The sequence below is a fragment of the Artemia franciscana genome, chromosome 13, assembly GCF_032884065.1.
Source record: "Artemia franciscana chromosome 13, ASM3288406v1, whole genome shotgun sequence".
Classification (NCBI taxonomy): domain Eukaryota; kingdom Metazoa; phylum Arthropoda; class Branchiopoda; order Anostraca; family Artemiidae; genus Artemia; species Artemia franciscana.
Window position 1 is genome coordinate 9,771,061 of NC_088875.1, and position 11,742 is coordinate 9,782,802.

The 11,742-nt window shown below is 36.2% G+C and overlaps 1 protein-coding gene across 1 annotated transcript in view; it reads right to left on the reverse strand.

Annotated features, from left to right (window-relative positions):
- The window catches only part of LOC136034247 (chondroitin proteoglycan 2-like), a 46,681-nt gene extending 39,338 nt beyond the window's left edge, over positions 1 to 7,343 (reverse strand). Inside the window, exon 1 of the mRNA XM_065715388.1 lies at positions 7,322 to 7,343. Within this exon, the coding sequence (XP_065571460.1) occupies positions 7,322 to 7,343 (22 nt within the window). The remainder of the gene's footprint in view (positions 1 to 7,321) is intronic.
- Positions 7,344 to 11,742: the final 4,399 nt, after the last annotated feature.

The window sequence follows — 11,742 nt, forward strand, 5'->3', positions numbered from 1 at the left end:
TTTTCCATATATTGTACTTTCCATCTTTGAATTTTGCACACATTATTTCATCACTTTGTAATTCGATAAGGGGGTCTTGCAAAGATAATTCTATATGGGCAACATTAATTTCGAAAGGAATTAAAACCCAAATCGGTATATCCATTCCAAGTAGGTCACTAAACTGATTCAAAATAATGTAAATTACAGTAGAAATTAAATTTAAAAAAATAAAGAGCATTCTGAGTTGGTTTTCTTCATGGACCCCCGAAATATCATTGTGGATCCCCAATTTGTTGTGTTTTGCCTGTGGACCCCTGGAAATATTACATGGACCCCTAGGGTCCATGTGAACCCCGGTTGAGAACCACAGGTCAACATGATGGTTTGTACTCCAAGGAGGAGAGTAGTTGTTCGTTTTTATTGTGTCAAGATAAGTGATACCCCTGAGCTTTTGGGCTTTCAGAGGGATTTACTTTTAAATACTGCCAGTCGGTGCTTGTCATCGGCTTTTGTGCGTCTCTGCTGAATACGCTGCAACAGGAATCACTAAGCACAGAAAATTCAGATTTTCAGTTTTAAGGGCAGGTGTTTATTTTCCCAAAAAGAGCGCAGTGACTTAAAGTATAAGGAGGTGAGAACCAGCCGTCTTTTGATGTCTTTTAAGGAGTCGGTAGTGGATGACAGAACACTTTCTAGGTAAACAAACTGTTCCATCCATTTGATTTCCTCGCCCCAAGTAGTGGTTTTGGGGAGAGGGAGGGCAGTCTCTTTGTACAGTGAAATTCCCATGACTTCGGTCAATTACCCCACCCCCATCCCATTGTAGATCATATTTCAGCAATTATTTCACTAAAATTTTCTGTTTGCTGTATGATTTCCTGTTTTATAAAGTTGCGTCTCACTCCCGCATGCCCCTCTCAGGGCTAAAGTCTTACGTACAAGTCTTGTGGGGATTTTGGAAATCAATGTTAATATTGAAACAAGTTTAGAACTAGATTAAGCTACTTCACAAGAGATCAATTTTATAAGAAGGCAGTAGGCTACCCCCAAAGTGAATTAACATATTACCTTAACTTCATTGATAGTTCAAGAGCATGGAGCTTTCTTAAGTAAACAAGTGGCAAAATTAGGGAAGGGGAAAAGGAGGTAAATTATTGCCATTTGCAATTTTGAAAATACTTGTTTTAGTTCGGAAGGGCTCTTTTTTAGTATTTTTAGAATGGAAAACGAAAAATAAATCTCCCTTAGATTCTGAGAAATTTTTATCCTTTTAAGAAAATCGAGAAAATATTTGGTAATTAATCATTTTCCACTATCTTACTCTTGACCACTCGCCACCTAATAGTCAAAAGGTCGTATTTGAAATATAATAAAATTTCGAGAAAGTATCTAAAAACATCATCCTTTTTTTCTGGAGCTAAATGTATGGTTGATAAAAGACAGACGCACCAGTAGAAATAACTCGTTTTTGACACCTGTTGGTAGACTTTTGGTCCCGCTAGATGAAATTTAATAAAACACAAGTTTTTCAACTGAAAGTAAGGAGCATCATTAAAACTTAAAACGAACGGAAATTATTACGTATATGACAGGGGCTTTACCCTCCTCAATATCTTGCTTTTTACGCTAAATTTTAAATTTTTGTTCCAATTATTCAAGAATGACTACTGATACTCAAGGACTGTCTGATCAGAATAAAAGCTTTTTTAAAAATTCAAAAAATACCTGTATAACTTGCAGCGCTTCCCCCTGGGGCTGTAGGGGGTCAATTCATCCTCAAGACTGTAGTTATTAGATCTTTCGACGAATCTGAACAAAATGGCTATCTCAAAATTTTGATTAGATAACTTTGGGGACAAAAGGAGTGGGAGGGGGATAGCTGTTCTCCAAAAATTTTATCACTTAAAAAGCATAAGAACTTCCTATTTTCGGTTAAATGAGCTCTCTTTCGATCATTTAGGATCACTGGTTGGGTACGATCACCCCTGGGGAGAACAAACAAGAAAACAAATAAACACGCAACCGCGACCTTTGTTTCTGGCAAAAAGTGTAAAATTCCACAGTTTTGTATACAAGCCGGCCTTAAACTGCAGGAGACATGGAACTAAGGCACCCCCACAATCGATAAAATTTATCTATGGATATAATTGTGTACACTAATTGTTTGCTGACTGGAGGATAATAGTGTTTCCAGTGGCTAGTTTTCCTGATGAAGAGTTTTCAAAGAGGTGAAAGGACTTGATGATATACCCCTCTATAATTTTTGGAACTGGAACTGGAAGAGATTGAAACCTCTACAGTAGGGTTCTCTGATAAGCTGAATCTCACGGTATGATTTTCATAAAAATCACTATTTCTTAGGGGCGTTCTCCTTTTTTTCAAACTTTTGATGAGTAGCATAAAATTTCATGAATTCTATATTTTGAATAAGCATCAAAATTCGATTCTTTTGATGTTCTTTCCAAATTCTTTTCGATTTCTGATTTTCGATATTTTCCGATCACTTGGTAAAATAAAAAAAGATAACTGATAAGGTCTTGACTGATAGCCTCGTCCACTTCTCAGACACATTGGTTAACAGGGCTGCCAATTTTTTTTTTTTTTAGGAGTGTGTCATATTTTTTTCCGAAAATTTGCTTTTTGTGTCATCATCTCAGATTCCATAATGTATCACAAATGTGTCATATTTTTTTGCTACAAGTGGTATCACATTTAATTGTAAAATCTTTATTTAGAGTTTTGAATATGTAATCTTTTCCAAATCAGTTCAAAAAGGAGTAAACTTAACCTTATCCTATTATCTTGGGATCATGACCTTTTTGTGACGTCATGAAAGAAATAGAAACATTCGATTAAATTAATGTTACACAGTATGAATTTGTGTCTGGGCAGCCAACGAGGCAAGTTTACATTTATAAAAGTTTTAGGGACAATCAATTCCGACAGCAAATTGAAAATAGACTTTTCGTATGCCGTAATCAGCTCTATACGTAATCGGCTTTATTGGCTAAGCTTTTTATTAACTCAATATGTAAGCCATTCAACCAGCTTCAATCTAGTATTTTTGTAATATTTTGTGGTGCCTTTTTAGGCCAGATGGATTATTCTGAAGGAAAGACATCTCTGAAAATTTGTAATCTTGTCCAAGGTTGGATACCCCTCCTGTACTCCTAAAAATAGGAGTTGCTGCTTATGCACACAGCTTTGGTAAACTGCATGATGTTTAATTTTTACTATTAAGTACGTAACAGTTGGCTACATCAAACACTCAATCAAGAAGCCAATTAAGTTCATATATTCAGCGTGCATTTCGATTTGGAATTTCTGCCTATGGCTGTTTTTTTTGCGTTGTTTAAATTTTTACGGTGATGGCATCTGTCCTGTATTCTGCACTGTTTGTGTACTACTGCCACCGTTAGGCAGCGCTATTCCCTTCCATTAATTTGTAACTTTTCTGGAGGTAGAAAATTGAAATTTTACTTTTATTTTATTACCATTAAAAATCAAGACTAGGATGACAAAAATGTGTCATTTCTTTGAAAAATGTGTCATTTTTTTTTTTAAATGTGTCATTTTTGTCGATTGTGTCATTTTTTATTGAAAAATGTGTCATTTTCGTCGATTGTGTCATCATTTCGTCTGAATGTGTCATTGTGTCACGCAACATCAAATTGTGTCATTTTGACACAAAATGTGTCAATTTGGCAGCCATGTCGGTGAATAGAAATGGTAAAAGCATCTTTTTGTTTTTGTTCGATTGTTGCCTTACCTCCCCCCTAACTTTTTTATCATTTCCCCTTCTTAACGAGAGGATGTTTCTGGGTAGGGTCATAATTCAGGTAGTTTTGAATCTTTTGACAATTAATTTACTTCTACTAAAAAAAATAGTAAAACAGAACCTTTCTCTTTCTTTCAAATCTATAGTATTCAAATATTGAGAGCAGTCTCAGTTTTGATTAATTGGTGAATTTAGTTTTTAGTAAAAAAAAAAAAGAGTGATAACTTTACCTTATCTCAGGTACTAGGGTTTGATAGTAAACGCTTTTACAGAAATTTTATCTACCACGATAAAAAAAGATAATTAAACGGAGAAAAAAACACCACCAAGATAACTGCCAATAGAATACTTATAGAGGGGGACTTGGGCTGATGAATCATACTTCTTCTTCTCTAATATTGTATAATCTCCCCCTCACCCTTCTTCTGTCCCAAATTCTTATTTAAGTAATATTTCTCCTGTAATTTTCACGACTAGGCTTTTGAAACTTAAACCGGTCAACTTTACTCGTAATTCCGAAATTAGTATACTTGTTTCTTACGATTTTATATACTAACCTTAAGCTTAAAATATTATATTTTATTGAGCCCCGTTCAACTTTCAGAAACACTGTAACACAAGAACCTATGAATTTCCACTGAGAGTAATTAACCCCTTACTTAGTACATTAATTTATCGATTATTTCTTTGGAAGTCCTGTACTGTCTTTTTCTTTTATATTTTCAGAAAATTTTCTTATGATAAACAATTCACCTTAAATAGAAAATAAATTATATTTTGATTTGTGAATATCTAGTATTTTTTATGCTATAAAACAAAAGAATAAACAGTACTCTATTTAGTTTAGAAAAAGTTATTTACCTAAAAGTTCACCTACTTTTATGTGAAGAAAGCACTGTAAAATAGTTTTTCAAACAATTTTTGAAGGGTTGTACTAATTGTAAAGTCGTTGAAGATACAATCAGGGCTGCCAAATTGACACATTTTGTGTCAAAATGATACAATTTGATGTTGCGTGACACAATGACACATTCAGTCGAAATGATGACACAATCGACGAAAATGACACATTTTTCAATAAAAAATGACACAATCGACAAAAATGACACATTTTGTTTAAAAAAATGACACATTTTTGTCATACAAGTCTCGTTTTTTTTTCAAAGTAAAATTTCAATTTTCTACCTCCATGAAAGCTACAAATTAATGGAAGGGACTAACACTACCTAACTGTGGCAGTAGTACACAAACAGTGCGGAATACAGGACAGGTGCCATCACCATATTTAAAATTTAAGCCGCGCAAAGAAAACAGCCATATGCGGAAATTTCAAATCGAAATCCACGCTGAATATCTGAACTTGATAGGCTTTTTGATTGAGTATTTGATGTAGCCAACTGGTACGTACTTAATAGTAAAAAGAAAACAGTCAGCAGTTTACCAAAGCTGTATGCATAAGCAACAAATCCCATTTTTAGGAGTACAAGAGAGGTTTCCCGTCTTGGACAAGATTATAAATTTCTAGAGATGTGTTTCCTTCAAAATAATCCGTCTGGCTTAAAAAGGCACCAACAAATATGACAAAAATACTACATTGAAGCTGGTTGAATGGCTTACATATTGAGTAAATAAAAAGCTTAGCCAATAAAGCCGATTATGTATAGAGCCGATTACGATTACGACGTCATACGAAAAGTCTATTTTCAATTTACTGTCGGAATTGATTGTCCCTAAAATTTTTATAAATGTAAACTTGCCTCGTTGGCCACTCAGACACAATTTCATTGTGTGTAACATTAACTTAATCGAATGTTTCTATTTCTTTCATGACGCCCTAAAAAGGTCACGGTCCCAAGATAATAGGATAAAGTTAAGTTTACTCCTTTTTGAACTGATTTGGAAAAGATTATATATTCAAAACTCTAAATAAAGATTTGACAATTAAATATGATACCACTTGTGATAAAAAAATGACACATTTTGTGACACATTATGGAATCTGAGATGACACAAAAAGCACATTTTTGGAAAAAATATGACACACTCCTTAAAAAAAATTTGGCAGCCCTGGATACAATACAATTAGCCAACCCTAAAGAACTTTCACTATTTACTAATAATCCGATTGTCCTCTAGCCTACTGTAGTGTCTATTTTCTCATGTCGACGACGGAAATCTTGCTCCCCAATCTAAAACACCAGCCAAATGAAGTTTGCCTGAATGAATCTAAGAAAAATGAACTAAAATTTAGCCAGTTTTTTGTATTTAATTCCCGAAAAATTGAAAAAATCCAATGTAAAACCTGGTAGCGTTTCTTTTAAAAAAGGTCTGGAGCCTAAGAAATGGAAAATTTGAAGCAATCGAACGTACTATAAATATAAAAATAAAATGTTTAAAATTGATTGGCCGGATTGAAAATTCTTCTATTTTTTTTAATATATTCCTCCACGATCGAATTGTGTTGTTTATATGTTTTAGACTCTTATCGGCATGGATAAAAGCAGAAAAGTCAAAATTAACTTCAAACTGTAGCTCTTTTTTTAATTTATTTTATTCCAAACTTTTCAGCTTTCTAAACCAATCCGTTAATTTTATATATATTAATGAAAAATATCAAGTTTTTACTTGGTTTCTCCGGTCCTACAAAACCCCATTTTAAGCCCCCTGGCTGGAAACATACCCGAGGCAAGGACGGGTAATACTTGGGTTAATTGTCTACTTGTCTTTAATTGGAGTTTGGAGTTTCCCTGTTGAGAGAATCACATAAAAATGAACAGGCGAAAAATATTAACAATAGATGGCTTCATCTAAAACAAGTGCGGCAAGTACAAATATTATAAGTAATTTGATTATCCGGATTAAGAATTTGGTTCAGTTTTTGATCAGTAGCCTAGCAGTTTTAGGCCTCATGATCGTGGGAAGGCAAAGTACATCACAATACGGTATAAAATACAACCATGGCGTTAGCCTAATTGTTGAATTGGTTGAAGAGGGCAAACAGTAACCAGGGAGAATGGGAGAGGGGTAATGGGTCTGAAGAAATTAAGTTCCCATCTCAAGCCAACTAATGGCAAAGATAGGTCTAAAACTTTTTTTTCTTTGGGGGAGGGGGGTCAATTTGACCAGCACGCCAATAATGAACTGACTCGGCATGTTTGTTTTTCAAAAGAATAACAATAACAAAACGAGGGTGCCAGAAAAATTTTGCAGGAGGGGGCTCATGACAGAAATTGGCAAGACCAATTTGGTTCATTCAAGACCTATTTGGCAAGAGCAACGAAATACAAAAGTCCAAAAGATCATATCCAAAACCCCTAAATGGAACAAGAAAGATCGCAAAAAAGCGATAATAGACAAACGCATACACGTCGTACTTTGATCAGGGGGGGGGGGCTAAATATCTTAGGATGAATAGGAAACTCTTCCCTCTCTCTCTCTCTCTCTCTCTCTCTCTCTCTCTCTCTCTCTCTCTCTCTCTCTCTCTCTCTCTCTCTCTCTCCTCACCATTTCAAGACAAGATGTCTTGTCCAAGACAAGATTTTATGTCTCCTCGAAACTTACCCTTTGCCTGGAGATTTGACATGTATCGATCCCCGCTATTGCTACCTCTGAAGACGCAGTTTTTTTTTTTTTATTATGTTACCAGGTGTTTACTATTGACAGAACGTGTAATACTATTCCAGTTTTTGGGCTGTTGTTGTCATCTAAGAGGTTGTCACAATGAAAAGGGTATAATGGCCTTAACAGTTAAATTTTTCTTAGTTTAATCCTTGGTTTAGTCAAAGTTCAGAGCTAGTGCGCGTTGGTGGATGCTATTGCTTATTTAGGATATTTGTTCTGTTTGAATTGTTTGAACACTTGCCAGTAAGTCTCTGTTTAATGGATTTTTGATTTGGTTATTAGCCAATCTAGGGGAGATTATTGAATAATTTTATGATGTCTCTCACGAAGTCGTACTTTGATCAGAAACACACTGAGCTTATGACGAAGATTCTTATCCTGGAAAAGGGGATTGAGGCTTTGCGAAATGAGAATTTGGAACTCAAAGAAGAAAATACGGTTCTCAAAACCGAAGTAGTAAATCTAAAAAAGTCTTGTCTTCAAGTTGAACTTGTTTCAAAAAGACAGAATATTCTACTTCACGGTATACCAGCTGCTCAAGGTGGTAACTCAGAAAATGCTACTCGTGAGTTTCTCTCTGAATTAGGAGTCAGTAACGCAAATTCAATGCCCTTCGTCAAGTGCTATCGTTTGAATGGAAATAAACCACCAGGCTCTAATACTAGGGCAACGTCTAGGACTACACTAAAAGCCGGGCCAGTTTTCGTGACTTTGGCTAACTTAGCAGATAAAGACGCTATTATGAAAAATTGTGGTAGGCTGAAGGGATCTGGAAAAAGTATCACTTCCGATCTCCCGCGTGAATTGGCACGTCGTAGAAAAGAACTGCTATCTTTCGGCTATAATCTGCGTACGTCATCTGACACTTCAACTAGAGTTGCTGAAACCCGAGTAATAACGAAAGGGATTAGTGTATGGATTGAAGCGAAAAAGTCTTCAAAGAGTAAGACTTGGTTGCGAATAGAGGACTCATGTTTTGATCCCTTTAAACTATCTAGTAATGCGACCTCTGTGGTTCCCTCCCCCGCTGTGATAGTCGGAGGTGATGAGTAATATGTGTGATTTGTTCATTTTTTTTTAGTGATTTGTTTGATGTTTGTTAGTTGTTGTTGTTTTGGTTTTTTTTTTTCGTAAGTTATGATATATAAATTTTTCTCCTGGATTGGGAGATTTAGTTATGTTTTTGTTGTTTTCCATTTTGTATACAAGTTTTTTTCTTATTCAAGTTTTCTGTTTTTGGCCTTTATTTTTTCTGTTTCAGTTTCTTTTTTCACAAAAAATGAGTTCATCGTTCTGTTTGCCTAGTTGCTGTCCACATGTCATTGTTATGAAGATGCCAAGCTGGGTGGTGGGTGGCGCATGATGGATCATAGTTTGTATTTTTTTTTTTTAATTTGTCTGACTCTAGTTTGGGTGACATCTCCTCCTTGGGTGAGCGACTATCTCATCTTCAAAATAACCCAATTGATATTCTTAGTTTGATAAATAATTCAGTAGGTCAGTCTAACAAATCACCATCAAATCCCCATTTTTCAGTTAGTAGTAAATACGTATCTGATTTAGATCGAGTATCCAAACGAGATGGTAGATTCTCTGTACTTCAGCTTAATGTTCAGGGTCTTTGCTCTTCGTTTGATGAGTTGAAAAAAATAGTGCGTAGTGGCCACCCTGACTTCATTGGTCTTTGTGAGACTTTCCTTGATTCAAAAAACGAATCTCTATTGCATCTCCCTGGGTACAAGATGGAATATTTGAATCGAAGTAGGATGGCTAAAGGTGGCCTTGCTGTTTATGTTTCGGAATGTCTTCCGTACTCTGTTAGACATGACCTGTCAAAAAATGAAGAAGGAATTTTTGAATCCATATTTATTGAGATTAAAACCCAAGCTAAAGCTTTGATTGTTGGTAATATATACCGGTCTCCTAGTGGGTCTGTTCCCTCTTTCCTTCAGATTCTTGATGAGGTCTTGGAAATAATCCAACTTCATTCATGTGAACTTGTAATTATGGGCGACTTCAACCTTAATTTGTGTGACCGGAGGTCATCCTCGTCCTTGGATTTTCTTTCGACAATGCTCGCTTGTGGAACACTACCTTCTGCATGCATTCCAACTCGCATAACTAACACTACCGCTTCTTTGCTTGATAATATTTTTTCATCTTTGACGTTGGTGCGAAATTCTATATTGATGAGTGATATCTCAGACCATTTTCCTGTTTTTTCCATGTATGATTTTTCCGATTCGTTGCCAAGGAGGAGCCAAGAAGCAGGTTTTTCCTCTTTAAAATTTAATGATCAGGACTTGCATATTCTTAGGTCACGGTTGGCAGGTTGTTCGTGGAGTATTTCTAAAAATGGATCTGACATAGATTCTTTGTTTAATTCATTTTATGATTCTTTGAAAGAAGTTATCTTTGATATATGTAATGCACCCCAGTCGAATCCAGCATCGAAAAGAACAACCCCTTTGAATCCTTGGATGACCCCTGGACTTCTTAAAAGTTGGAGGAAGAAAAATTATCTTTGGAAGGCTTACAGGTGCTCTAAGCCATTTTCGCGTGATTCCCGGCTTCAACTTTTCAAAGCTTATAGAAGAGTTTACAATTCGCTTTGCCGAAGGGCTAAATCGTTATTTTATTATAGAAAATTCTCTGCGTGCGGTAAAGACATTAGGAAGACATGGCAAGTAATCAATTCTGTTATCAGGCCATCTTTTCTGCCTCCTTCTGTCCCTTCAAGTGTTGTGATTGACGGGAAAAATATAGAGGGTGAGCTAAAAGTTCAAGATGCGTTTACTTCCTATTTTGCTAATATCGGCAAAACTACAGCCTCTTCTGTAAGTCCTTCTTCTTCTCTACCTGATTTTAGGTCTTATCTAGGACCACCTTGTCTTAAATCAATGGCATTGGAACCTGTCTCTGAAGCTGAAATAGCCAGAATTGTCAATTGTTTGAGGGGTTCTTCATCCTCTGGCCCAGACCGTATTCCGACTAAGGTTGTCAAGTTCATTCTTCCTGTCATTGTGTGTGCCCTCACGAGACTTGTCAATCTTTCTTTTGAAAATGGTGTCTTCCCAAGTGCTCTAAAGCGTGCTCGTGTTATCATCCTTTTTAAAGGTGGATCAAGGAATGATCCTGCAAATTATCGTCCCATATCTCTTTTATCAGTGTTTAGTAAAATTTTTGAAAAAGCTATGCTTTCTCGACTTCTTGATTTTCTTAATTCTAAACTCTTTTTTCATGATTTTCAGTTTGGTTTTAGGGCCAAACATTCAACTGAGCATGCATGTGCAACTCTCTTGAATTATTTAAATTCAGCTCTTGACTCTGGTTTGATACCTGCTGCTCTTTTTCTTGATGTTCGAAAAGCGTTTGACTCATTAACACACAAGATTCTTCTTCTGAAAATGTCCCATATTGGAATAAGAGGGAATGCTTATTCATGGTTTCTATCATATTTATCTGGTCGAGTCATCTCGGTTCATCCGGACTTTTCTAATCCTTCTGGAATAGAGTTTGGTGTTCCACAAGGATCTGTTATTGGGCCGATACTCTTTTTAATCTACGTCAATGACCTTATTAATGCGGTTAAAAATTTAAAACCTACCATTTGCTGTCGTCTTTGTCAACCAGTGTCCGTTACTAGCTGTGACAAGAGTTTGTCCTTACCGGATACACTTATTGCTTTTGCTGATGACAGTACTCTTGGCACAACTGGTAGAACTGAGTCTGATCTTCGTTCAAGGATGATAGCCCTTTTTGAAAGAGTTATCCAGTGGTTTGATGTAAATTATCTTGCCTTAAATGTCGAAAAGTCATGTTTTCTCATTTTCTCCAGAGTCTCAAAGGCTTGCCCTGATTTAAATGAAATAAATGTATCAAGAGGTTCTCTAAGTAGACCTAAGGGTCGTTACGTTCGATTCCTAGGCATCTTGCTTGACGAAAATCTTTCGTTCAAGTATTATCGTTCAACATATAATGGTCCATGGGAAAACAATCTGTATTCAGATCTATACCTCATGATTCTAATGATTGCCCTTGAGCTTTGTTGATGGTGATTGCTAATCGACCATTCCCTGAGTCGCCACCGTCATTTATATATCCCCCTGTGCACCCCGGCGTCCCCTTTGTAGTTATGTCCCTGTGTCCCGGTCGTCATTTATATTCCCTGTGTCCCGGTCGTCATTTGTGTCCCGGTGTTCCAGTCTGTGATTTCTCTTTGAGTGTCCCGGTCGTCATTTATATCCCCCTGTGCCCCCCGGCGTCCCCATTGTAGTTGTGTCCCTGTGTCCCGGTCGTCATTTGTATCCCGGTGTCCCGGTCTGTATATACATTCGTTTTTTAGTTTTGTTTTTCTCCTT